The following is a 25,754-nucleotide window of genomic DNA, read 5'->3' as shown; positions in this document are numbered from 1 at the left end:
ACTATAAGTCACACGGCTTAGATACTTACATTGTACGAATCAGCACAGTTATGGGAACGTTTCAATATATAATGTGTATTAGCTGTTAAAACTGTAGGCATAGCGACAAGTTAGAAAAAGAGTAAAAATGCAAAATTAGCAGCTCAAAAGCTAGAGTGCGTTGCCATACGTTTCAATGAGGAGCGCAGTTGCCGAACAAATCATCATACAGTGAAAAGTAGTAAGTCACACAGCTTAGATACTTACATTGTACGAATCAGCACAGTTGTGAACATTTTGATGTATAATATGTGTGTGAGCTTTCAAAACTGTAGGAGTGTCAGCAGTTTACAAAATGTGTGAATATTTTCATCTAATATCACAAGTTGGGCTAGCTTCTGCAAGCTAGCCCACCTAAGAAAGAAAGAAAGAAAGAGAAATAGTGGGAATATCACAAGTTGGGCTAGCTTTTGCAAGCTAGCCAACCTAATAAAGAAAGCAGGAAAGAAAGAAAGAAATAGTGGGAATATCACAAGTTGGGCTAGCTTCTGCAAGCTAGCCCACCTAATAATAAAGAAAGAAATAGTGGGAATATCACAAGTTCGGCTAGCTTCTACAAGCTAGCCCACCTAATAAGAAAGAAAGAAAGAAATAGTGGGAATATCACAAGTTGGGCTTGCTTCTACAAGCTAGCCCACCTAATTATGAAATGTCACCCTCCAGTTCTGGCTATAACAGTGTATAGGCCACCCAAGCCACACCCTACCTTCCAAACAGATTTCTCTGAATTCTTGTCCATCATCCATACTAACTATGATAAAATTATCATTGTTGGTGATTTTAACTTGCATGTGGATAATGAAGCTAACTCTAGGGCTATGGACTTTGTCAACCTCCTGGAATCCATGGACTTTACTCAGCATGTCACCGAGGCCATCCATAGTCACACCCTCGAGCTAGTGATCACAAAGGGCCTTAAAACAACTATATCTTCTATCATTGACCTCACCCTCTCTGACCACCTATGTATCCTTTTCAGTAGAGACACCAAAGGTAAATATCAACACTGAACGCCTCGTAAACAAGCGATATCTCACCCCTGCAGTGGCAGAGAATTTTAAAACCATAATGAATAACGATAATATAACTCTCACCTCACAGGATGGAGATCTAGTAACTGCTTTTAACACCAAAGTAAGGATGGCTTTGGACTCTCGCACCCATGAGGCAGAAAAAGGTAAAAACTAAACAAAAGGCACCATGGAGAAATGAGACAATCAACAAACTCAAGAGAACTTGCAGAAAGGCGGAGCGTAGGTGGAGAAAAACCAAGCTACAAGTCCACCAAAATATCCTCAAAGAACATCTCTGCTATTAGCAAGGCAATGAGAGAGGCTAGGAAAAATCTTTTCTCAAAACTAATATCTACTAATCAAAGCGAACCTAGAGTTCTTTTCAAAACGATCGATAGCCTGATAAATCCCCCTCCTCAAACTCTCGACGACCTTTCCTCTGTCTCCAGATGTGAGACATTTGCAGCACACTTCAGCGATAAGATCTCAGATATTAGAATGAGCATTACTCAGGTAAAACATAGTATATTACCTACTGAACCTCCTCCACCGTGTAATCAGACTATAATTATGAGCCTGTTTACACTGGTTGATTTTGAAATATTGAACAAAGCAATGTTACAGCTAAATTCATCTACATGCGCTCTCGACCCTATTCCAACTAAGTTTTTTAAAGCAACTTTTAATGGACATCCTATCCATTATAAATCACTCCTTACTTACAGGCATTTTCCCATCGGCATTTAAAACTGCCCTGTTGAGACCCATCCTGAAGAAAAGTAATCTAGACCCCTCCATTCTCAGCAATTTTAGGCCTATCTCAAACCTCCCTTTCTTAAGCAAACTCCTGGAGAAAATTGTGTTCACATAGTTAAACGAATTTCTAGTGTCAAATTCCTGCCTAGACATCTTCCAGTCCGGTTTCTGTTCCCATCACAGCACAGAGACTGCACTGGTCAAGGTCATCAATGACCTTAACATCAGTACTGACTCCAAAAACCTCTCTGTCCTCACTCTCCTAGACCTGAGTGCCACTTTCGACACTGTCGACCATGACATCCTAATCGAGAGACTTAGAACCTGGGTCGGTCTCTCCGGTCCAGTCCTCAATTGGTTTAGGGCCTATCTAACTGGCCGGGAGTTTTTTGTAGCCCTTGGCGAGCATAGCTCAAAAAACATTGAGACGACCTGTGGAGTTCCTCAGGGATCCATCTTGGGACCTCTGCTCTTCAGCCTTTACATGCTGCCCCTTGGGTCTGTCATAAGGATGCATGGTGTCAATTACCATAGTTATGCTGACGACACCCAGCTCTATATTTCAGTAGCTCCCAATAGCTACAGGTCGGTTGACTGCCTTGTAAACTTTATCGCTGATATAAATGCATGGATGACACAACTTTCTCCAGCTCAATCAAGGTAAAACAGAGATAATGGTCATTGGTGATAAAACAGAAAGAGGGAGATTATCTACACATTTAAATTCACTGGCACTAAACACCAAACACCAGGTTAGAAATCTAGGTGTCATAGTCGACTCTGATCTCAACTTTGAATCTCATGTCAATAACATAACTATCAATCAATCAATCAATCAAAGCTTTATTTGTATAGTGCATTTCATACCCAGAGGCAACACAATGCGCTTTACAGAGAACAAGGGAGGTGGGCATACGACCCACCCCTACATATTCCAGAGGGAATGCATTTAATGCATTACATTGTAGCTCTATAGGTAAGTAAAAAGATACTATGCATATTATGAATTATTATATAATAATCTTATATATAATATTAAATATTTAAAACGCATATCTAAAACAACTACTGAATCAGCCATGTATATACACAAGTGTAGTATCACCAATCACCATTAAAGGTCAGTGGAGGGCCACTGGGTTTTGACGCTTGGCAGTGACGCTTTATCTAGCTTTCACATTTGTGAAAGTCAAAACCAGATCAAATGACCAAATGTCAAGAGGTGGATATCATTGGATTATCATTGGATTCGTCTCAGACAATATAATCTAGCTCACATTATTTTAAGGAGTTTGGAGTTGGAATAAGAGGACGACAATTTTCATTCAACAGCTGTGCATGACGACATGACAGCAGGTAGGCTAACGTTACTTCATTAGCTAGCCAGCTGGCGAGCTTTGGCTGTCTAGCTAGCAACAGCAGCACACGCTTTAACTAAGAGGTTTATTCATTCATTTTTGTAATATTAGCTAATGGCAAGAACACTGCTAAAGTCATACTAACTTCATTAGCTTGTCTGTATTCCAGTGCAAGATCTGGATGACGAGATTGTAGATGCTTTATTAAGTTTGATGTGTTGCCTTCTTTTGCTTATACGGCATTGCCGCATCGCCTGCACAACGGACGGCCATCATCTATAGTGTTTCCATGTTTATCTGGTTTAAAACCCAAATACTGTAGTTCCATATTAAACTTTTAGAGTTATGTTTCTTCAATAATGTTACATTTGATGGTGCGGACTCTCGAACGCTTCTGACATTACGATAGCCTACTGAGAACCAGACTGGCTTGTGCCCAGACATACACAGATAACGTCAATATATATTGTGACTGCGGAGATGCATGCGCGAGCCAACACATTGGGAGCTGCCACAAAGGTGTCGCGAGCCAGTGACTGCGGAGATGTGTGCGCGAGTCAACAAATTGGGAGCTGCACAACGGTGTCGCAAGCCAGTCTTCTCATTAGCAGAAACCAGTGAATTTGGGAACAGAGGTAACATTGTCCCCCTGCCATGTTCAACGGTAGTACTGTATTCTACGGTAGTACCGTTGTATTAACCTTATAGTATAGTTGGCACCGTCACGGTTTGGCACCGCGGTAGACCGTTGGTACCGGTATATTGTGCAACACTAGTCTGTGTGTGTGTGTTAACTAAATGCTACAAAATACACAGCAGACACGGGGGTATTTATCAGACTCGGGGAGGTCTGCTGGTGACAGTGGGGCATCCACTGGACCTGGTTAGAAGATAGGAGGGAGAGAGAGAGGCACTAGGGAGAGGGGAGGCCGAACAGGGTTAGTAGCACATAGAGCCATTAAAGCAACACGGATATTAAAACAGGCAACCTGGAGCAAGCTCCTGGAATATATTTGTCTAACCGCTAAGAACATTTATAGAGCAATAAATTACATTAAATTACATTTTCAGGGCAAGAAAGGCTAAGAGCATCAGCTCCAGGCCTAAGTCGGATGTGGACTGATGTGTCTGTGTGTACGTGTGTGTGTGTTAACTAAATACTACAACATCCACAGCTGACACGGGGGTATCAATCGAACTCAGGGTGGTTTGCGGGCAACAGTGGGGCATCCACTGGACCTGGTTAGAAGATACTAGTGTATCTTTCTATAATTTAAGAAACATAGCAAAAGTGCAATCCTTCCTTTCAAAGGCCGACACTGAAAGACTTATGCATGCATTTATAACCAGCAGACTGGACTATTGCAATGCCCTCTTTTGTGGCCTACCAAAGAAAACCATAAATCGTCTGCAAATTAGACAAAATGCCGCGGCACGAGTCCTTACAAAATCCAGACGGAGGGCTCACATCACACCCATCCTGAAGGCTCTGCATTGGCTACCCGTCAGTTTCAGAATAGACTTCAAGATTCTTCTACTGGTTTATAAATCACTCCACAACCGTGCTTCAAAATATGTGTCTGACATGCTTGTTAGATATACACCAGCAAGATCCCTGAGGTCCTCTGGTGCCGAACTTCTGACAGTCCCAGCAGCCAGGACGAAGAGGCATGGAGAGGCAGCCTTCTGCCACTTTGCCCCCAGACTGTGGAACACTCTGCCAGAGAGCCTCAGATTGACTGAGACCCTGGAGACGTTCAAGCGAGACCTCAAAACGTATCTATTTAATCTCACCTTTTAAGCACCTCGCTGTATTGTCTGTTGTTGTTTTGATCTGTCTGTTATTGTTTTATGTCGTGTTTCTGTAAAGCACATTGCGTTGCAATTTGCAGGAAATGTACTATATAAATAAAGTATTGATTGATTGATTACTACCCCACAACCCTAACCCCCAACATCACTACTACCCCACCACCCTAACCCCCCAACATCACTACTACCTCACCACCCTAACCCCCAACATTACTACTACCCCACCACCCTAAACCCCACCCACCATCACATTAGGTCTGCAAGATTAGGACAAAATTAATTATTTTGCCTGATATTGTAATCGCTATTATTTAGTGAGAATAGCTATGGTGCCACTTTTATATAAAAAAAAGAAAAAGATTTGAGGTGCTGCAACAATCGCTCTACACTGTTTGCGAAAAATTGGTGCTTCAAGGTCCACTGACTGACTGTGCTAAAACCAGCATTAAAATTAGTCTGTGGCCCTCATGGTACGCACTACTCAGTAACGTCGCGAGTAACCGATGCATTTTAGCTTCTAGTCCATCACTTAAGACGTCTGTTGTGTTTTTAGGGTTCATTCAGAGTATCTTCAGTTAACATGTCTATGCGTACAGCAGACGACTGACCATAATTGTAAGCTATAGGCTAGTGTTGCTGACAAGACTGGCCGCCCCCTATCCCGGGTGAATGGAACTCCAACACAATGCTTCTGTCAGTAGGCATTTGGGGGGTGTGCCGGCTACCTGCTGGAGATGACTGCTGCTAAGATAGAGCCTTAGAAGGTGACCATATCCTCATCGCCTAGCAAGAATTTCAGGCATGGTCACTTTACAGAGTTCACATTGATGATTTGAATAAATACATAACACATACACAAAACGGAATGTCTAGACTAAAATAAACACATTTGTAAGGGTCCCATGTCAGCTCATCTCACCAACATGTATTTGGTGTAAATGAATGACCGATCTAACCTGAGCACCTACAGTACTGTGTGATATCTCTCTCTCTCCCTCCCTCCCTCCCTCTCTCTCTCTCTCCCTCCCCCTCCCCCTCCAGTATTGCGGACAACCTGCCGGTGGCCACGCGTCTGGAGTTCTACCCCAGCAGAGAGGTGGGGGCCGGGGGGGAGGAGGAGCAGAAGAAGGATGCGGTGAAGGATGTCCAGTTTGAACATGGATACCGGCTGGGCTTCTCCGATAACGGCAAGGTAGCTAGCGCCGGACACACTGCAGCTTTCGCTTCATAACCATACAGATACTCATCAACCTAGCTAGGTAGGTAGCCAGCTAGGATGAACTGTCCTCTGAGATCTCTAATCTCCCCTCTTCTCCCCCGCCCCCAGTTCTACCTGCACAACCACCTGTCCTTCATCCTGTACTACCACAAGGAGAAGCTGGAGGAGGAGGAGGAGCATAACTACCGCGTGGTGCGTTTCGAGGTGGTGCCCCAGAGCGTCAGGGTGGACGGTAGGTGGCACGCTAAGCCCCTCCCCCAGGTTGTTTGTTTCTTCATTCATTCATTCATTAATTATCATCCTCCCTCCCTCTCTCCATCCCTCCCTCTCCCTCCATCCATCCCTCCATTCCTCCCTCTCCATCCCTCCATCTCTCCCTCCATCCCTCCCTCCCAATCCATCCATCCACTCCTCCCTCCATCCCTCCCTCCATCCCTCCCTCCCTCCCTCTCTCCCTCCATCCCTCCCTCTCTCCCTCCATCCCTCCCTCTCAATCCATCCGTCCACTCCTCCCTCCATCCCTCCCTCCCAATCCATCCCTCCACTCCTCCCTCCCTCCATCTCTCCCTCCCTCCATCCCTCCCTCCCTCCCCCTCTCCATCCCTCCCTCCCTCCCCCTCTCCATCCCTCCCTCTCTCTCTCCATCCCTCCCTCTCTCCCTGTGTATCTTGCCAGATCTGAAGGCGGATGATAAGGGGGCGTGTACTCTGCCTGAGGCCAGTGGCTCCGCCCCCCAGGAGATAGACCCCTCAAAGGAGAACGAGGTTCTCTTCACCTACTCTGTCCATTGGGAGGTAGGTGGTGTGTGTGTGCGTGTGTGCGTGTGTGCGTGCGTGCGTGCGTGCGTCTTTCTGTCTGTCTGAAGGTGCCTGCACACTTCCCCCAGCCGACGGCAACCAGCACCAGTGTTGGATTGGTGTGCCATGTTTCTTGGTGCCTGTTGGCATCAGTTGAGTGGATTTTCCAGCTGAATTTTAAACTTCCAACATTCTAAGAACAACTGCCAGCTTTAGAATGTTGGGTGCTGGTTGTTGTTGGTTGGGGCACACACCTTGACACCGTGTCCTAACTACACGCGACGCGAGCGAGGGTCAGCGACAAAATGCGTTCCATTGCTTTGTTTTCTATTGTTATGTCCTAACTGGACGCGAGCGACGCAGCGCGAAGCGGCGCGACATTTTAACTGCCCTTTTGACGCTCGCCCTGTTCCTATTTTCCTCCTGTCGCTCAAGTTGACAGGTGTTCATTCTTTAACCGTCTTCAGTTGGGAATATAGACAAATGATGTAACAGAACAGGAAATATAACGGTTTCAGTTAGGACAGCAAGCATGCGATTTCGCGTTCTGTTGCTCACGTCGCAAGCAGTTAGGACGGTGTGAGTTAAGCCCAATTTATGCTTCGTCGAGCGACACTTTTAAAACCATTGCTCGACACTTGTGACGTCATGGGCGACACTTTTTTGTGAAAAAAATGTCTCCGAGGGCTGTTGCGCACCAACTGATTTTTCTAATGTCGCTGACTCCGTCACAAATTGTTGCTCAAGTAAGTGATTGGATAGGTAGATAGAAGGCTCATGCGTTGCCATGGATATGCTTGTTCCACAGCCTTGTTTTAGTTTTGTCTGTCATGTGACGTTTGGCTGTCATGAAAGGAGTAGAGGAACGTCTCTCCCAGCTTGTGAGGAGATATCCCCACCTATACAATTCATCCCTGCCCCTTCACAGAGATGTACTGCGGAAAAGAATGAAAATAAAACACAATGAAAACCGCACTCTGAATAACCGCTTTACCGCAGATTAAACTCTTTCCCTCAGAAAGCCGCTTCTCAGAATGACAACAAACACGCAACAGAATGACAAGCGCGCGGCTGATTGTTTCCATAGAGACGACGCTAAGTGTCGCCCGAAGCATAAATGCAACATGTCGAGCGACACTTTTTTTTGTCGAGCGACATTTGTCGAGCGACACTTTTCAAGAAACATAAACTAGGCTTTAGTGTGGGAATGTTTGAGTTGGCGCGTGTGTTTAGCTTGTATGTGTGACCTGACCTCTGTCTTGTCGTTGTCCCCGTAGGAGAGCCAGGTGAAGTGGGCGTCGAGATGGGACACCTACCTGACAATGAGTGACGTCCAGATCCACTGGTTCTCCATCGTTAACTCTGTGGTGGTGGTCTTCTTCCTCTCAGGTACGGATGTTTCTGGCCTCAGCACAGGGCCGGCACAGGGCCAGAACAGGGCCGGCACAGGGCCAGCACAGGGCCAGAACAGGGCCAGAACAACACCGAGCCAGCACAGCACAGGGCCAGCACAACCCAGCTCTCTAACTAACCAGCAGCACAGCACACATCTCTCTCAGACTAACCAGCTGTTGCGATTTTGTGTGTGTGTGTTGTGTGTGTGTGTGTTGTGTGTGTGTTGTATGTGTGTGTGTTGTATGTGTGTGTGTGTGTTGTATGTGTGTGTTGTGTGTGTTGTATGTGTGTGTGTTGTGTGTGTATACTCAGGTATCCTCAGTATGATCATCATCAGGACCTTGAGGAAGGACATCGCCAACTACAACAGAGAGGATGACATAGTAAGACACCACTCTGTGTGTGTGCATGCGCGTGTGTGTGCGCGTGCGACTTCGCTCTAGTCTGGACTAGTGCATAATCAGTGTGCATTTATGTGTGCATGTTGTATGTGTTCTGTGTGTGTGTGTACAGCACCCTGACCTGTGTGTGTGTGTGTACAGCACCCTGACCTGTGTGTGTGTGTGTGTGTGTGTGTGCAGGAGGACACCATGGAGGAGTCGGGCTGGAAGAACGTCCACGGTGACGTGTTCAGGCCGCCACAGTATCCCATGGTGCTCAGCTCTCTGCTGGGGTCCGGCATCCAGCTCTTCTGCATGATCCTCATCGTCATCTGTGAGTGACACACACACACTGTGACGAGTCGGCACCCCATGTAGCCTCTGTCACTAGCCAGCCGCAAGCCCGCACGTTTTCTCTGTTCCTTTGGAAAGAAAACATTTTCGCACGTTCTCAACCCGTCCGGATCAGTTTCCTCTAATTGTCCAGTCAGTGCTTACCTGCCGATCTTGGTTCCGCCTACCTCCGGTAATCAATGACAGATATAGCCAGCGGGTTTACTCCAGGAGAGGCGCGCAGTTCAAGCCGAACACGGAAGCGAGGGGACTACTAGCCCGAGTCACGCTGTAGCCTAGAGCCGACTAAACCAGCGATTTGGTAAACGAAACGTTTCGCTTGTAGAATAAAACCCTGTGAAACGGTGGACGTCCCGTATGCTACTTGTTGTGGATTACAAATGGTCTCGCATCAGAACGAGCGCTATGAGGAATAGCAGTTTGCCGGTGGACCTCGAAGGAATGACTGACTGACCTGACTTGACTCAGTGAGTACGATCCGGTGGGCGTTGTCTGAACTGTATTGACTGTGTGAACCGAACTTTGGAACTGAGGGGGAACGATTCTGAACTGTTGTGTACGGAGCTGTTGAATTGAGGAACTGAACGGACAATGATTCTGAACTGTTGCTCGCGGTGCATGGATGAACCGATTTAATGAATATATTGTGTGCTGGAAAATGTTGTTTATGAAGGGGCGCTGATTACTTTTGAATATATGATTTATTATTGCAATTTCTAATTCTGTGTCCATCCTTATTCATTTACTGACAGTGACTAAGAGGGTATTGGGTTGTCTGAAGGGTTCATGAGAGGAACGACTTATGTTCGGATACATGCATCCTTTGTACTTTGACTTGACCAACATATAATTGTCAGGCCTGACCTGACTGGCACCCCAGGTTTTCCCGAGTCAAACTGTTACAACACACATACCCCGACACACAAACACCACGCCGCACGCGCGCACACACAATCCTCATCATCATCTGTGAGTAACTCGCACACAGACGCATGCACACACACACACAAACACACACACAGTGTTGCCCATGTGGGCTGGGCATCTCGTGTGCATGACACTGATAAAAATCAATCAATCAATCACATGAGTAACACACATACATGTGCATACACACTCCTCTCTCCGTCTCATACTGTGTGTTCCAGACACATTCAGTCTACCCCTGTGTGTTGCCAAGTTCTCCCCATGGCAGTGAGACTGTTCTGGCATGTCCATCACACTTCAGTTAGAATAACATGAATACATGAAGGCCTCTGTGTCCTGTAGTCGTGGCGATGCTGGGAATGCTGTCTCCCTCCAGCAGAGGAGCCCTCATGACCACTTCCTGTTTCCTCTTCATGTTCATGGGGTGAGTAGAGTCCAGTAGAATCCTCTCATGTTCATGGGGTGAGTAGAGTCCAGTAGAATCCTCTCATGTTCATGGGGTGAGTAGAGTCCAGTAGAATCCTCTCATGTTCATGGGGTGAGTAGAGTCCAGTAGAATCCTCTCATGTTCATGGGGTGAGTAGAATCCAGTAGAATCCTATCCACCGTTGGCACTAGTTTTTCCCCCATTGTTGTCTTTTATATACAGGTGCCTAAAAATTTGAATATTGTGGAAAGTTCATTATTTTCCGTAATTTAATTCAAAAACTGAAACTTTCATACATTATAGATTCATTACATGTGAAATATTTGTGCAAAAGGAGCCCCCACCAAGTATTCTGTATGCATGAACATACTGTACAATCATGGAGATCAAAACAAAAAAGGCTTGAAATATTTCACTTTGTGTAATGGATCTAGAATACATGAAAGTTTCACTGTTTGAATTAAATGATGGAAAATAATGGACTTTTTCCACAATATTCAAATTTTCTGAGATACACCTGTACATTGAGACAAACCACTAACCTGTAGTTGCTATAGAAACCCCAGTCCTAACTACGGTTGCAAAATTACGGGAATATTCAAAGTTGGAAACTTTCCATGGGAATTAACATTTTCTGCCCCTTTGCAACTCTAGTCCTAACTAGATGACTATGTTGTTGCTATAGAAACCTCGGTTCTAACTAGCCGAATGTGTTGCTATAGAAACCTCCGTCCTAACTAGGCGAGTGTGTGGTTGCTATAGAAACCTCAGTGTTGACCGTGTGTTCTCCAGGGTGTTTGGGGGGTACTTCGCCGGCAGACTGTACCGCACACTGAAGGGCCACCGCTGGAAGAAAGGAGCCTTCTGTGTGAGTAAAGACCCCAGTAGCATGTTAGATATGGTTAGATATGGTATATTTTGCTTTATACACAGCCTCATGCTTTATATACAGCCTCATGCTTTATATACAGACTCATGCTTTATATACAGCCTCATGCTTTATATACAGTAGGGATGTGCGCAGCGACTATTTTTACTGACGACTAGACGGTGGTTTTGTAACCGATTACATGACTAGTCTAAAAACAGGATTCCCAAGTTTCTACAACAAGTGCTAGTTAGAAAGGTTGAGGATGTTTCTCAAACTCTGCAAGCTAAGATGCATGACTATTCTTGATGTTTCCCAACCTCAGCGGCAACCAATTTACACGCGTTGCGCAGGGCTGTCACACACAGTTTGTCAGTCCAAAACAGTAGTTCAGCCTGTCCTTACAGCTTATTACTTAGCAAATATATCAATGTGATTTATTTTGTTTAATTGAAGAGGAGTAGGCTAGCATATAGCCTGTAATGTTTCAGTAGGCTAAAACTAGATTTCACATAAAGGCCGCGGATGTCAGAGAGGGCAATAACGTTCGAAGGCAAATTTATTCAAACATTGGTCCACAAAGAATGATGCAAATAATAAAGTGAAAGAAATAATAGCCTACCGTGCAAAAAATAGCCTAGACAAATTGTAGGCTACATTTATGAAAATGTTATATATAATGTTTTATATGGACCTGCGTCTCTGCAATAAAGTTCCTCTATCTTTCTAACCGACATTCAGCGGAAGCCAATTTTCACTCGTTGCACATCTCGCTCCAAGTCTGGTTTGGCTATTTAAAACACGGGGTACTTTCTGACAGTTGCTTGGATGTATACTAGTATGCATATTTTGCAAATGTAATGTTCTGCCTCCTTCAGAGTTCAACTCGGCAATTAGGCTGTGAATGCGAGCGCGCCTCTTGGAATCTAGTCATAGCCCATTGTTGCACAGAGATTTCCATCACGTCTTGACTTTCGCAAACCAAATGATTAGGCTACATTAATTAATATGAGCACACTTTAGTGGCAATGTACCGTGCACCCCTGATCATTGAATAGCAGAAGTTAAATTACTATAATATTAAAGACTGCGGATGTCAGATGATAAGCAACGTATTAGGCGTATAGGCGCCAAATCCGGAGCTCCCATACAAAAGGAACGCAGCATAAACAATAGGGATTCCGCAGATGAATGAATGAGGTGACTAATTATTTAAGTATTTTTATAAATATTTTTATTTTTATCTAATTCTATGATATTTAGTTGAATCGACTATTATTTATTAAACGACTAGCAAAAGCTGCGCCGTTTAGTCATTTAAACGACTAGTCACGCACATCCCTAATACACAGCCTCATGCTTTATATACAGCCTCATGCTTTATATACAGCCTCATGCTTTATATACAGCCTTATGCTTTATATACAGCCTCATGCTTTATATACAGCCTCATGCTTTATATACAGCCTCATGCTTTATATACAGCCTTATGCTTTATATACAGCCTCATGCTTTATATACAGCCTCATGCTTTATATACAGCCTCATGCTTTATATACAGCCTTATGCTTTATACACAGCCTCATGCTTTATATACAGCCTCATGCTTTATATACAGCCTCATTCATGCTTTATACACAGCCTTATGTTTTATATACAGCCTTATGCTTTATACACAGCCTCATGCTCTACAGACCCATGTTGTACCATGCTAGATGTTTATATAGAACGTTACCCTCTACAGACCCATGTTGTACCATGCTAGATGTTTATATCGAACGTTACCCTCTACAGACCCATGTTGTACCATGCTAGATGTTTATATAGAACTTTACCCTCTACAGACCCATGTTGTACCATGCTAGATGTTTATATAGAACGTTACCTTCTACAGACCCATGTTGTACCATGCTAGATGTTTATATAGAACGTTACCCTCTAGAGACCCATGTTGTACCATGTTAGATGTTTATATAGAACGTTACCCTCTACAGACCCATGTTGTACCATGCTAGATGTTTATATAGAACTTTACCCTATACAGACCCATGTTGTACCATGCTAGATGTTTATATAGAACGTTACCTTCTACAGACCCATGTTGTACCATGCTAGATGTTTATATAGAACGTTACCCTCTAGAGACCCATGTTGTACCATGTTAGATGTTTATATAGAACGTTACCCTCTACAGACCCATGTTGTACCATGCTAGATGTTTATATAGAACGTTACCCTCTACAGACCCATGTTGTACCATGCTAGATGTTTATATAGAACGTAACCCTCTACAGACCCATGCTGTACCATACTAGATGTTTATATAGAACGTTACCCTCTAGAGACCCATGTTGTACCATGCTAGATGTTTATATAGAACGTTACCCTCTAGAGACCCATGTTGTACCATGTTAGATGTTTATATAGAACGTTACCCTCTAGAGACCCATGTTGTACCATGCTAGATGTTTATATAGAACGTTACCCTCTAGAGACCCATGTTGTACCATGCTAGATGTTTATATAGAACGTTGCCCTCTACAGACCCATGTTGTACCATGCTAGATGTTTATATAGAACGTTACCCTCTAGAGATCCATGTTGTACCATGCTAGATGTTTATATAGAACGTTACCCTCTAGAGACCCATGTTGTACCATGCTAGATGTTTATATAGAACGTTACCCTCTAGAGACCCATGTTGTACCATGCTAGATGTTTATATAGAACGTTGCCCTCTACAGACCCATGTTGTACCATGCTAGATGTTTATATAGAACGTTACCCTCTAGAGACCCATGTTGTACCATGCTAGATGTTTATATAGAACGTTACCCTCTACAGACCCATGTTGTACCATACTAGATGTTTATATAGAACGTTACCCTCTAGAGACCCATGTTGTACCATGCTAGATGTTTATATAGAACGTTACCCTCTAGAGACCCATGTTGTACCATGCTAGATGTTTATATAGAACGTTACCCTCTAGAGACCCATGTTGTACCATGCTAGATGTTTATATAGAACGTTTCCCTCTACAGACCCATGTTGTACCATGCTAGATGTTTATATAGAACGTTACCCTCTAGAGACCCATGTTGTACCATGCTAGATGTTTATATAGAACGTTTCCCTCTACAGACCCATGTTGTACCATGCTAGATGTTTATATAGAACGTTACCCTCTAGAGACCCATGTTGTACCATGCTAGATGTTTATATAGAACGTTACCCTCTACAGACCCATGTTGTACCATACTAGATGTTTATATAGAACGTTACCCTCTAGAGACCCATGTTGTACCATGCTAGATGTTTATATAGAACGTTACCCTCTAGAGACCCATGTTGTACCATGCTAGATGTTTATAGAATGTTAATCCTACAAGTAAGATCTAAAGCATTTACATATCTATAAATCAAGAGGGTTTCAGTGAATGAGATCCTCTGTGAAAACTGCATCTTCGTAGACTGCTGTTTGGTTCTGCTACAGCAGTTCTCAAGTTTGGTTTCAGAAACTACACTAGAGCGTTAGAAAAAAGCTAGGAGCTCAGGGAGGCTCCTCCCATAGAGGCGTGGCCACAGCTGGTTCAAAGCATGCGTGTCTGGAGATTCCATGAGTTCTACAGCCAGCGACTGGGCGTATCCAAACCCACAAACCAGGACTGGAAAGCAGACTGACTATACTCTTTCTGGCAGATGGAATCTTTCTAGCTGCTAGCTCGTAGCTCGTAGCACAAAAATTACACACACAAATGACAACATGCTTTTCTGTCACTTGGACATGTTCAAGTCTTTGTCCCTGAATCAGCCTGATTGGTTGATTGCCTGATTGATTGGTTGATTTACTGACTGATTGGTTGATTTGATAGATTTATTGATTGGCTGATTGGTTGATTGGTTGAGTTGTGTGTTCCAGACGGCTACCCTGTATCCTGCTGTGGTCTTTGGAATCTGCTTCGTTCTCAACTGCTTCATCTGGGGGGAGCACTCCTCTGGGGCGGTGAGAGAGTCTGTATACACACGCACACACACGCACGCACACACACGCACACTCACACGTAAGGGGGGTGGAAAGTGCCACTTATTTGCTAACTGAGCAGACACACGTGACGAGCGTCCCCACGTGACCACGTGTGCTATTCACTAACGTAGCTAACCCAGCAAACGCTAGTCAGGGCCGGGGGTACTTGAGCACGTGTGCTATTCCCTTACGTAGCTAACGTTGCTACTGGAGCACGTGTGCTATTCGCTAACATAGCTAACGGGAGCACTTGTGCTATTCCCTAAAGTAGCTGAGTAAACACGTCGTCGCCGTCAGTCAACGTGGCTATTAGGACTCTGGTCACCATAGGTACCTGCTAGTTATCTTCTTGGCTACCATACAGCTGATGTTATCATTTTTGCTTTTAAAATGTTTTATTTTGAAAACAATGGCAGGTCATTTATTTATATGATAAATTATTCAATTTAGCCTAGTAAAATTAATAACCAGGCTATTCAAATCCAATTTGTCAGGCTCTATTAGTACGGTACTATATGTGGAGTAAATAGTGTCCGGAGACCTTAACGCATAAATGCTATGTTTTCCGGTTAGAAAGACAGAAGGGGAGAGTCTACCCACAATGGCCTGCTGTAGAAATCGATGGTTACGTATTGTAACCCTAGTTCTATGAGTGGAGCGGAGCCCCACAGGGCTAGCTCCTATTGGCTAGCGAAACCCAGCTAGCTACATTGACTGAAGAAAAAAACATACACGCACCAAGCACCAACCAAGTCCGGTGCACCACTGTATAAGCGGGCTACGCCCGCACATCTGCTCCTAACCGAAATTTTCAGCGAGCAGACTGCGGGGTCAGCAAGTCTGTTCCCTGTGGGGCTCCGCTCCACTCATAGAACTAGGGTTACAATACATAACCATCGTTCTATTTCGTGGAGCTCCGCCCCACAGGGCTAGCTCCTATTGGCATAAGCGGAGCTACACGACCGCACCATACACTCTTGCTGGCCCCAGTAAGGGAAAAACCAGTCAGGACACAGGCCAGGGCTCCAAGGCGAGACCATACTAACAGTTGATCCGACCCAAGCACTGGCCCCACCCCGCCACACTCAGTCTATCACAGCCGAGGGCAAGGAGAGGTACGTGGGGCGAGAGCTGGACCAAAGCGGTTACTCCGTAACTAGCCCGTCCCAGCCTCACTCATAAACAGGAGCAGAACGTCACTAGACGGGCCTGCTCCTACCTTAGCTGAACTGGTGAGACCTGCGTGAGTCACGTCTGCTTTCCTAGCAGGAAAAGACCCCGCGGCTCGAACCGGTTCTCCAGTAGCGGCGAGACCTGCCGTGGTCCATTCTGACTCTTTCACAGAAGACCCGGCGACTCGAGCCGAACACCTACATGAAACAACCTGTCTAACGCTGGCTCGCACCGGCGTCTGTGTTTAGCACAGATGACGCCACAGAGACAGAGGACATGGATAAAAGGTGATAACGGACAAAAGGAGACGGGGACGACCAAGTCGCCGCCGCACAGATGTCCTCCACTGACACACCATTGAACAGGGCAACTGACGTGGCCACACCCCTTGTGGAGTGTGCCCGAACAGCACCAGGCAGAGGACGACCCGCAGTCACGTAAGACTGGGCGATGCCCTCACAGATCCAATGGGAGAGACGCTGTTTCGACAACGGAGAACCCACCTTCCCTGGGCCGTGGCAAACCAACAACTGGGGGGTGGTGCGGACCGCAGCCGTGCGCTGGACGTAACACGTCAACGCACGCACAGGACACAACAAATGCAGGCGGGCCTCTTCCTCGCTCGCATGGGGTGGAGGATAGAAGGCTCCCAGCTCCAAATCCTGTGCTCTATAGGCGCCCCGGACCACCTTCGGAACGAAAGATGGATCCGTGCGCAACACAGCTTTGCTCCCATCACCCGTGATGAGAAAAACTGTCAACGCCCTCATATCACTGACCCGCTTGCCCGACGTCAGAGCAAGGAGCAGCGCGGTCTTAATCGATAGCCACTTGAGAGATATCCGCTCCATTGGTTCGAACGGCGCTTTACATAGCGCATCCAGAACCAAGAGCAAATCCCAAGGCTGCGCTGCAGCCTTACGCACAGGGCGAAGACGGCGCGTGCCGGCCAGGAAGCGTTTAACCAGGGGATGCCCGAAAACCGTAGTTTTGGCGAACCCCTCATGGCATGCGGAAATAGCACACGCATACACCTTGATAGTGGATGCTGCCAAACCGCCACCATGATCCATCAGGTGCTGAAGGAATTCCAAAATCGCCTCGACCGAGCATGACTCGGGAGCGAAGTCCCTTTCCTCACACCAACGCGCAAAAGCAGCCCATTTGCCAGAGTAAACCAAGGCAGTGGAAGCCGCGCGCGCGCTCTGAATTGTACAGATCACGGCCGGAGAGAGTCCCCTATCAGACAATCTCCGCCGTTCAAGAGCCAGGCCACTAGCGGCCGTCCCAAGACAGAGCGTTCGGCCAATGAGGGATGTGCCACGGTTCTACAGTAGTCATGGCCATCACTTCTGCATAACATCTCGCCCAGTGGCGGTCCGGCGCTATCAGTATTACCGATGCACCCTCTGACCGCACCCTGGCCAACAATGGTAAAATCAGCCCCATCGGCGGGAAAGCATACAGCAGCGCCACCGGCCAGGGGGCATGCGCGAACGCATCCACGCCCAGCGGAGGCTGGTCCTGCTGTTTCAGAGAGAACCAGAGGGGACACTTCGCGTTCTCTCTCGAAGCAAAGAGATCCACCCCTGCTCTGCCGAACCGGGTCCAGAGCTGAGCCACTATCTGAGGATGTAGGCTCCACTCGTCCGGGTGAGGCCCGCCCCGAGACATCAGGTCCGCCCCGACGTTCAGACGGCCAGCAATGTGCCGCGCTGTCAGTGACCGGAGATTGACATGAGCCCATCGCCACAGCGTCACCGCCAGACGGTGAAGCGCTGGCGAGCGGACTCCCCCTTGTCGGTTGATGTAAGCTACTGTGGTCTGGTTATCTGACCGCACCAGCACATCGCGCCCCTGTACCAGGTGTACAAAGTGGCGCAATGCCAGTAGCACCGTCTCCAACTCCAGGAGGTTGATGTGGCGCCGTTCTCCGATGGCCCACAAACCACCTACGGCCTGGGACAGACATGTACCACCCCAGCCGCTTAGAGACGCGTCTGTGAAGACAGCGACGTGAGCCGACACCCTGCCTATTGGAACACCGTGCGCTATTACGCGCCGGTCCCTCCAATAGTCGAGGTCTGCTGACAACGACCCCGGCATCCGCACAAGGCGCCGTCTGTGCCTCACAGGGTCCAGACGAAGCCGCGCGAACCATCTCTGCACGCACCTCATGTGAAGTAGACCCAGTGACACTACCACATGGGCGGCTGCCATGAGACCCAGAAGGCGCATGATCGACAGAACCGCGACCTTTCGAGAAGGACGGCAAACACTGAGACTCTTCTCCAGTGTTTCCCTCCTTGAATCGGATAGCCGTGCTCTCATGGCGCTCGTGTCCAGATTGATACCTAGGTAAACAATCTGACGGGCCGGCCACAGAGCACTCTTCTCCCAGTTGACTGCAAACCCCAGGTCGGGGAGATGCCTCACCACCGTGGCGGTATGCATCAGAGCCAACAAAGGCGACGGAGCCAGTACCAGCAGGTCGTCCAGGTACGCCAGGATCCTTACGCCCTGCCGGCGTAGTGGCCTCAACGCCGCCTCCACACAATTGGAGAAGGTTCTGGGGGCGAGCGCATATCCAAACGGGAGTCTGGTATATTCGTACGCCACACCCAGGTAGGCGAAACGCAAAAACTTCCGATGCCGATGAGCTATCGGTATGTGGAAGTAAGCGTCCTTGAGGTCTATGCTGGTGCAAAAATCGCCGGGAAGGAATGCCTCCAGCATTTGTCGCACCGTAAGCATATGGAACTTCAGATTCGCCACCGTTTTGTTGAAAAGGCAGAGGTCCAAAATTGGCCTCACGCCCCCCGTCTTCTTTGGCACGAGGAAGTAGCGGGAATAAAATCCCTCGTCCCTCTGGTCTGACGGGACCACAGTTACCGCTCCCTTCGCCATCAGTTCTGCAATCTCTGCTGACAGAGCGGCAGCCTGAGCGGGAGTCGGTATCACTGTCTCCACTACGCCCGTGAAGGGCGGTGGGGGGCAACAAAACTGAATGAGATACCCTTCCCGTAGAACACGCTGCAACCAGCTGTCCAGGAGACATCTCTCCTGCCAGACTGTGAAGCGGTTGGAAAGAGGTTGTGCCGGAGATCGCGGGAACAGATCGAGGAACCTGCCATAGTTCAATTTGGCCCTGACCGCCACCGGACAGCTTAGAAACTCTGCTGTCCTGGCCCAAGGCGGGCCACCCTCGAAAGGGAGATGAAAAATCCCCATTGGGAGTTCCATGTCCCTGAACAGCGCGAGGACGAATGGCATTCCTGTCAAGAAGCACTTCATTCACAAAAAGAGGAAGTGAGTCGACACCGTCCGCATTGCTAACAAGCCGCCGTTGCTCATCCCATTGAGAGAAAACGGCGGAGTGTTGCAATGCGGGAAGCCCCGCCTTCTCATTTGCATGATCTGTCAAGGTTCCGTCTTTCGCAGACCGACTAGACGGGACATGAGAGGCGGGCAGTGATTTCGCGCCAACATCACACAAAGCGGCTAGGCGAAAACCATGCGACTGGTGCACGTTGTGAGATGAAGTGTGGATATCAGACACCATAGGCCTGCTCCTTTTAGCTAAAGGCCGAGCGTTGGTATCACACACACTGACGGAGCGACGCCTCGGCTACTCATGAAAATAGCTAGCCGAGGCAGTAAACATGGAAGTATTCTCACTGACCGGTGAGCGTGAAAACTCTCTACCTGTCGAACACACAGGGAGAGGCTCGAACGCTCGGCCCGAAAGAACAAACGCCGTCTGGGGGTCTAGCGCATCTTTTTCGCCGCTAAACCCCGCCAGCGGTCGGTCGTGAGAAAACTCCGAACAGGGCAGTACAGCCATAGCACTTGGCCTGGGCGCACACATCCCCTCTGTTAAAAACCCAAACGGTCTGTTTAGAACAGGGGCGGCGAGACCTGCCGTGGTCAAATCTGACTTTCTCACAGAGGACCCGGTGGCTCTAGCCGAATATATTACATTCGCTGAACTGGCGAGAGCTGCGCACGTCACGTCTGCTCTTTTTGCAGTAAAAGACTCCGCGGCTCGAGTCGGTTTTTCAGATGCGGCGAGACCTGCCATGGTCAATTACGACTTTTTCACGGAAGACCCGGTGGCTCTAGCCGAATACATCACATCAGCTGAGCCGGCGAGCCCCGCGTGAGTCACGTCTGCTTTAGCAGGAAAAGACTCCGCGGCTCGAGCCGGTCTTCCAGCTGCGGCGAGACCTGCCGTGGTCAATTCTGACTCTTTCACAGAAGACCCAGCGGCTCTAGCCGAGAACATTACAGTAGCTGAAACAGGAGGAGATGCGGACTGCACATTACAACCAGCTTGATAACGTTGCATCGTGTTTGCTTTATTCCTGAACAGGGAAACTTGCTCACCGCCGCTCTTAACAGAGCGTGGTGTGGGCACAACACAGTCACACATCTCCACGCACCGTCAATAGGTGCGCCTCTTCCTACCCCAAGCCGGAGGCGGAGCAGTGGGCGTGCTTGAAGATGCCGGTCCGGTCCCGGCACCCTGGGCGGGGTAGGCAGGGGGAGGTCGCGGGGGAGGAGCCGCGTGCGCAGTCCAGGAGCCCGGGCGAGCCGGTCCATGGGCCGTAGCGGGGCGGGACCCCGTGGCAGGTTGTTTAGCCTTGTGTGTTCGCCGGCGCTTGCTTCCAGTCGCGGCAGCATCAGCCGGAGCATGCGGACGTGCCAGCAAACTGCGCTCCCCCGGAGCAGCGAGGTGGCGAGCGAGGAGGAGCCGGTCCTGCTCCTGGCTGCGACACTGCTCCAGGATGTTAGACACAGCCGCCCCAAACAACCCCTCCCTACTGACCGGTGAGTTGAGGAGGACACCCTTGTTTTCCTCGCGCAGACGAGTTAGGGAGAGCCATAGGTGGCGCTGCTGCACCACCGACGTGGCCATCACTCCACCCAGACAGGAGGCGGAGATTCTCACAAGCTGAGCAACGGCTCCGGCGGCTTCGGCCATCTCCGCTCTCCTGTCTTCATCCATAGAGGGGGGGGTTTGCTCCGTAGCTAGCTGGCCGATGTAAATGGCCAGCATAGCAATGGAGGAGGAGGCAGCCACGGCCTGCGCGGCCAGAGAAAAACTTTTGTCGGCCAAGGACAGGGTTGTCTTGTCCTTGACGTCCGGCATGAGAGGCTTCCTGGCGGAGGAACCAGGCACCAGGACCGCTGCAATGTCGGGTTCCAGAGGAGGAGAGCCGATAGCTGCTACGTCAGTCCAGCCGGTTACCCTCGTAGCTCTGCTGAACTGGCGAAGCGGACCTCTGATGGCCAACGGCCGCTCCCATTCAGCCTCGACGAACGCCTCCAGGTCAGGCATAGCCGGCAGGAGACGAGGAGCAGGCTGAGAGGGACGCCCGTAGCAGACGGAGCTCCACAGTGGGAGCCCCGTAGTCGCAGCAGCCTCCGGGACGGAGATACCGAGGTGATGCGCGGCTCTCTCCAGCAGCCGGGGCAGGTCGCGATCGAAGTAACCCTGCCCCGGGAAGGAGGCGCCACTAGCCGTAGTGGCTTCTGACGCAGAGAGACCCTCGTCTGCCTCGGAGAGCTCTTCCTCATCATCCGTAGGCGCGAGGGAGGTAATCGGGGCCGCCGGTTGTTGCGGGGGCGCGCCGATGTCCTCGCCGACCAGCTGGACCAGACCTTCAGTCTCCAGCGGCGGCGGAGCGAAGAAATGCACCCGGAGCATCCTCTCCATGGGGTCCAGGAGGGCGCAGATCTCGCAGGCGGGGGACGGAGCCAGACCCGCTCTGGCGTGCTGCGGCCCCAGACAGCGGAAGCAGAGGTGGTGTCCCACGTCGCTGTAGCGGGAGCCGCAGACACAGAAACGATCCGGCGGATCAATCGGCGCCGGCAGGGGGTCATCTAAGGACGCCGCCAGCTCCGCTTGGGTCTGCTGAGTAGACATTCTTATCTTCTTTCAGTATCAATGCGAGCTGAAAATTTCGAAGGAGCAGATGTGCGGGCGTAGCCCGCTTATACAGTGGTGCACCGGACTTGGTTGGACACAGGTGCGTGTATGTTTTTTTCTTCAGTCAATGTAGCTAGCTGGGTTTCGCTAGCCAATAGGAGCTAGCCCTGTGGGGCGGAGCTCCACGAAATAGAACATGGACCTACCAATGACTAATCATAACATGACTGCCATTCTTTGTTCAGAGTTGTTCTTGTAGGCTAGTGTCTACTCGGTTACCTCGCGGGTGGCGTCATTATCCACCACTATACCTCACGACTTCAAGCATAAGCATCATAAGCCTATTGTCAGGGCAGGCTAATTGACTTCGCATTCCAGTCGCCTATACAGTGATGAGCGACACTTTGTAACAAACCAATCCAGCGCAATTAGGCACAGTAGCGATCCAACACAATGGACTGATGCCTACATGCAGTGGCGCTGTGGCGGGGATCTGTATCCAACTTTGGGGGGGGGGGGGGGGGGGCATTTAGGCTACATTGAAGCAAGAGTACGTTTTTGAGGGGACATCATCTTAAGCGGCTGTATGGTCATTTGAATGCCACTACCCCAATCTAAATATTGGGGGGGGGGGGGAATTTTAATGATCTCAAATATTGCGGGGGACACAGTAGTACTAGTGAACGGGCAAGAACGGTGTTTCAACCAGTCTTTATCCGACATGAAAAGAAAAAAGACATTTGTCTCTGAAATAAAATCACCTTTTCCAAAAGACCCTTATATCAATGATAAAATAGAGGTTAAAATGCAAATACCCAAAGTTGGCTATTGTGTGTGGATAGGCTACTGCAGGGTGACGAGACGTCCCGGTTTGTCCGGAATTGTCGTGGTATCAAGGGTTTTCGGTCTCCCGACAAATTTAAAACACTTCAATGTCCCGGTTTTCAACATTACATACCTACTTGTCCCAGTTATTCTCACCTACTGAGAGCACGACTCCAGACCCTGAATCAGAAATTGAGTAAATCTAGTCATCTATTGAATCAAGAAAAGCTTACGCACCCAGCATATTCCAACATAACATTTAATATGATAAGAGTTAGGCTATAGAAATCAGACTGTCGGGCTGATTAACCCAACGAATAGCCTACACAAACAATGAGCCTCTGCATTCAACACTGATTTGTCTGTAGGCTATGTCACTCAATTTGCTTGTCAAGGTTGTTGCAGCTTGTGGCTCATCTGTCTGGCAACATCTACAGAATGCAATAATTTCAACTTTTATGTTAGCCTGCTGCCTGTGTAACATAAACGCTCAAGTCATTTATTCACAATTCTATTAATAGGCTATTTCATTATAGGCCTAAACGGCTTAGCGCATATGTGTACATGTGTGCGTGCGAGTGTCTGTGTACCCACCTGTGCTGCTGTGTTACGGAACCTTATGTACAGATGTATGTGTAGACTGTCTGATTCAAATTCAAATCGTATTATTGTAGCCCTAACTAACCCTGCACTGAGTGCGGTCAGGTTCGCATCCAGACTGTGGAACCATTGGCGTTTTAGCACCGGCCCCGATAATATCAAACATGTTTGATATTTAAGATTATTACGTGGGGTGATGTGTAAAATACTGATTATGTCAAATATATCGTTTAGAACATTTATTTATTTATCCAGGCATCTTAGTTTACCCGTTTCATTATAGCGGAGCAGGTTATATTTGCTCGTATGTGGTATTTATTCTGTTCACAAGTTCGCGATCGTACAGCCAGGCTACAGAGTTCCAGAATCCCCTATGCCAAGCCGAGCTGCATCACATTGTGGCCGGCCCAGAGAGCTCCTGTTGCGGGTACAAGCACAGGGCTAATAGCTCAGTTTGTGGTGCTATTTTCCATTCGCTGAGTACGGTTATGATAATAATAATAATATAAAGAATAAGAAGAATGAATATGTTATAGATATGGGTTTGTGTTAGGATTCATCAAGGGCGAATGGAAAATAGCACCACAAACTCCCCTACTAGCCACGTTCCTGTACCGCAACAGGAACATTCTGTTCCGGCCGCTCCTCTGCTATGGCTACGGTTTCTGGAGCTCTGTAGCCTGGCTGTATGATCGCGAAGTTGTGAACAGAATAAATACCACATACTAGCAAATATAACCTGCTCCGCTGTAATGAAACTGGTAAAACTAAGATGCCTGGATAAAGAAATAGTGAAGTATATAGCGACGTTGACGTTAGCTACGTTCGCAATACCACTCGTGGACAAGTAGCGACGTTAGCTACGTTCGCAATACCACGCGTGGGCAAGTAGCGACGTTCGTCAGGTTCGTCTTCTCAGTTAGCAAATCCACACGGGCCATAATTACGTGAGCTAATGTGAGCCACGCGAATGCCGCGACCAATGCACACATTGCTGACTTACTTCAGGCCGCCGCTAGGACAAAACGTTGTGAGTCACGTCAGTCCTCCTATCAAATACAATGGGAGTCGAATGGATTTCACTCACGTACGTGGCATACGTTTGTCAGCTCCTTATGCAGCTCAGTTCGCTCCGTGCGGTAAGAAATGGCACATTTCTATGGGGGGTGGAAAGTGCCACTTATTTGCTAACTGAGCAGACACACGTGACGAACGTCCCCACGTGACCACGTGTGCTATTCACTAACGTAGCTAACCCAGCAAACGCTCGTCAGGGCCGGGGGTACTTGAGCACATGTGCTATTCGCGTACGTAGCTAACGTCGCTACTTGAGCACGTGTGCTATTCGCGTACGTAGCTAACGTCGCTACGTGAGCACTTGTGCTACAGTAGGACCCCACTCATCCGAACCCAACGGGACCGCAGGTCGTTCGTATCTCTGAAATGTCCGGATGACTGGAACATATGTTAAAATGCACCAAATTCAATAAGTGGTATACTTGTTTCATATGACTCATAATAGACCAATAAATACCCTTAATTACTTGTGAAAATGCATCAAAATTGCAATCAAATAGCCAACTAAACTCATATAGCCTAGCCTATAATAGACCTACAGTAGCCTATAATAAAATAACCGAATTTCCACTTGAGTGCGTGCTTTGATCAAATACAGTACTTTATTCTCAAATGAGGCTTACGCTGCATCGATAGGCTACTGTATTCGCAGAACAACATGGTATAGCCTAAAAACAACCCAACATTAGAACAATTAGAGCAAATGATAATCAATAAATAAATAAATAAAATGACAGACAAGTTGTCGTGTCTTAGGCTATTGTAGCCTAAAAGA

At 47.9% G+C, this 25,754-nt stretch overlaps 1 protein-coding gene across 1 annotated transcript in view; it reads left to right on the top strand.

The window, feature by feature from the left end:
- Positions 1-25,754, top strand: part of tm9sf4 (transmembrane 9 superfamily protein member 4) — a 42,684-nt gene that overhangs the window by 9,802 nt on the left and 7,128 nt on the right. Inside the window, exons 5-13 of the mRNA XM_084462003.1 lie at positions 6,020-6,170; positions 6,306-6,429; positions 6,873-6,991; positions 8,272-8,383; positions 8,702-8,772; positions 8,971-9,103; positions 10,393-10,474; positions 11,270-11,345; positions 15,268-15,351. Coding sequence (XP_084318129.1) covers positions 6,020-6,170; positions 6,306-6,429; positions 6,873-6,991; positions 8,272-8,383; positions 8,702-8,772; positions 8,971-9,103; positions 10,393-10,474; positions 11,270-11,345; positions 15,268-15,351 — 952 coding nt within the window. The remainder of the gene's footprint in view (positions 1-6,019; positions 6,171-6,305; positions 6,430-6,872; positions 6,992-8,271; positions 8,384-8,701; positions 8,773-8,970; positions 9,104-10,392; positions 10,475-11,269; positions 11,346-15,267; positions 15,352-25,754) is intronic.

Source organism: Borostomias antarcticus (assembly GCF_949987555.1).
Source record: "Borostomias antarcticus genome assembly, chromosome: 3".
Lineage (NCBI taxonomy): Eukaryota > Metazoa > Chordata > Actinopteri > Stomiiformes > Stomiidae > Borostomias > Borostomias antarcticus.
This window is presented reverse-complemented; position numbering and strand designations above follow the sequence as displayed.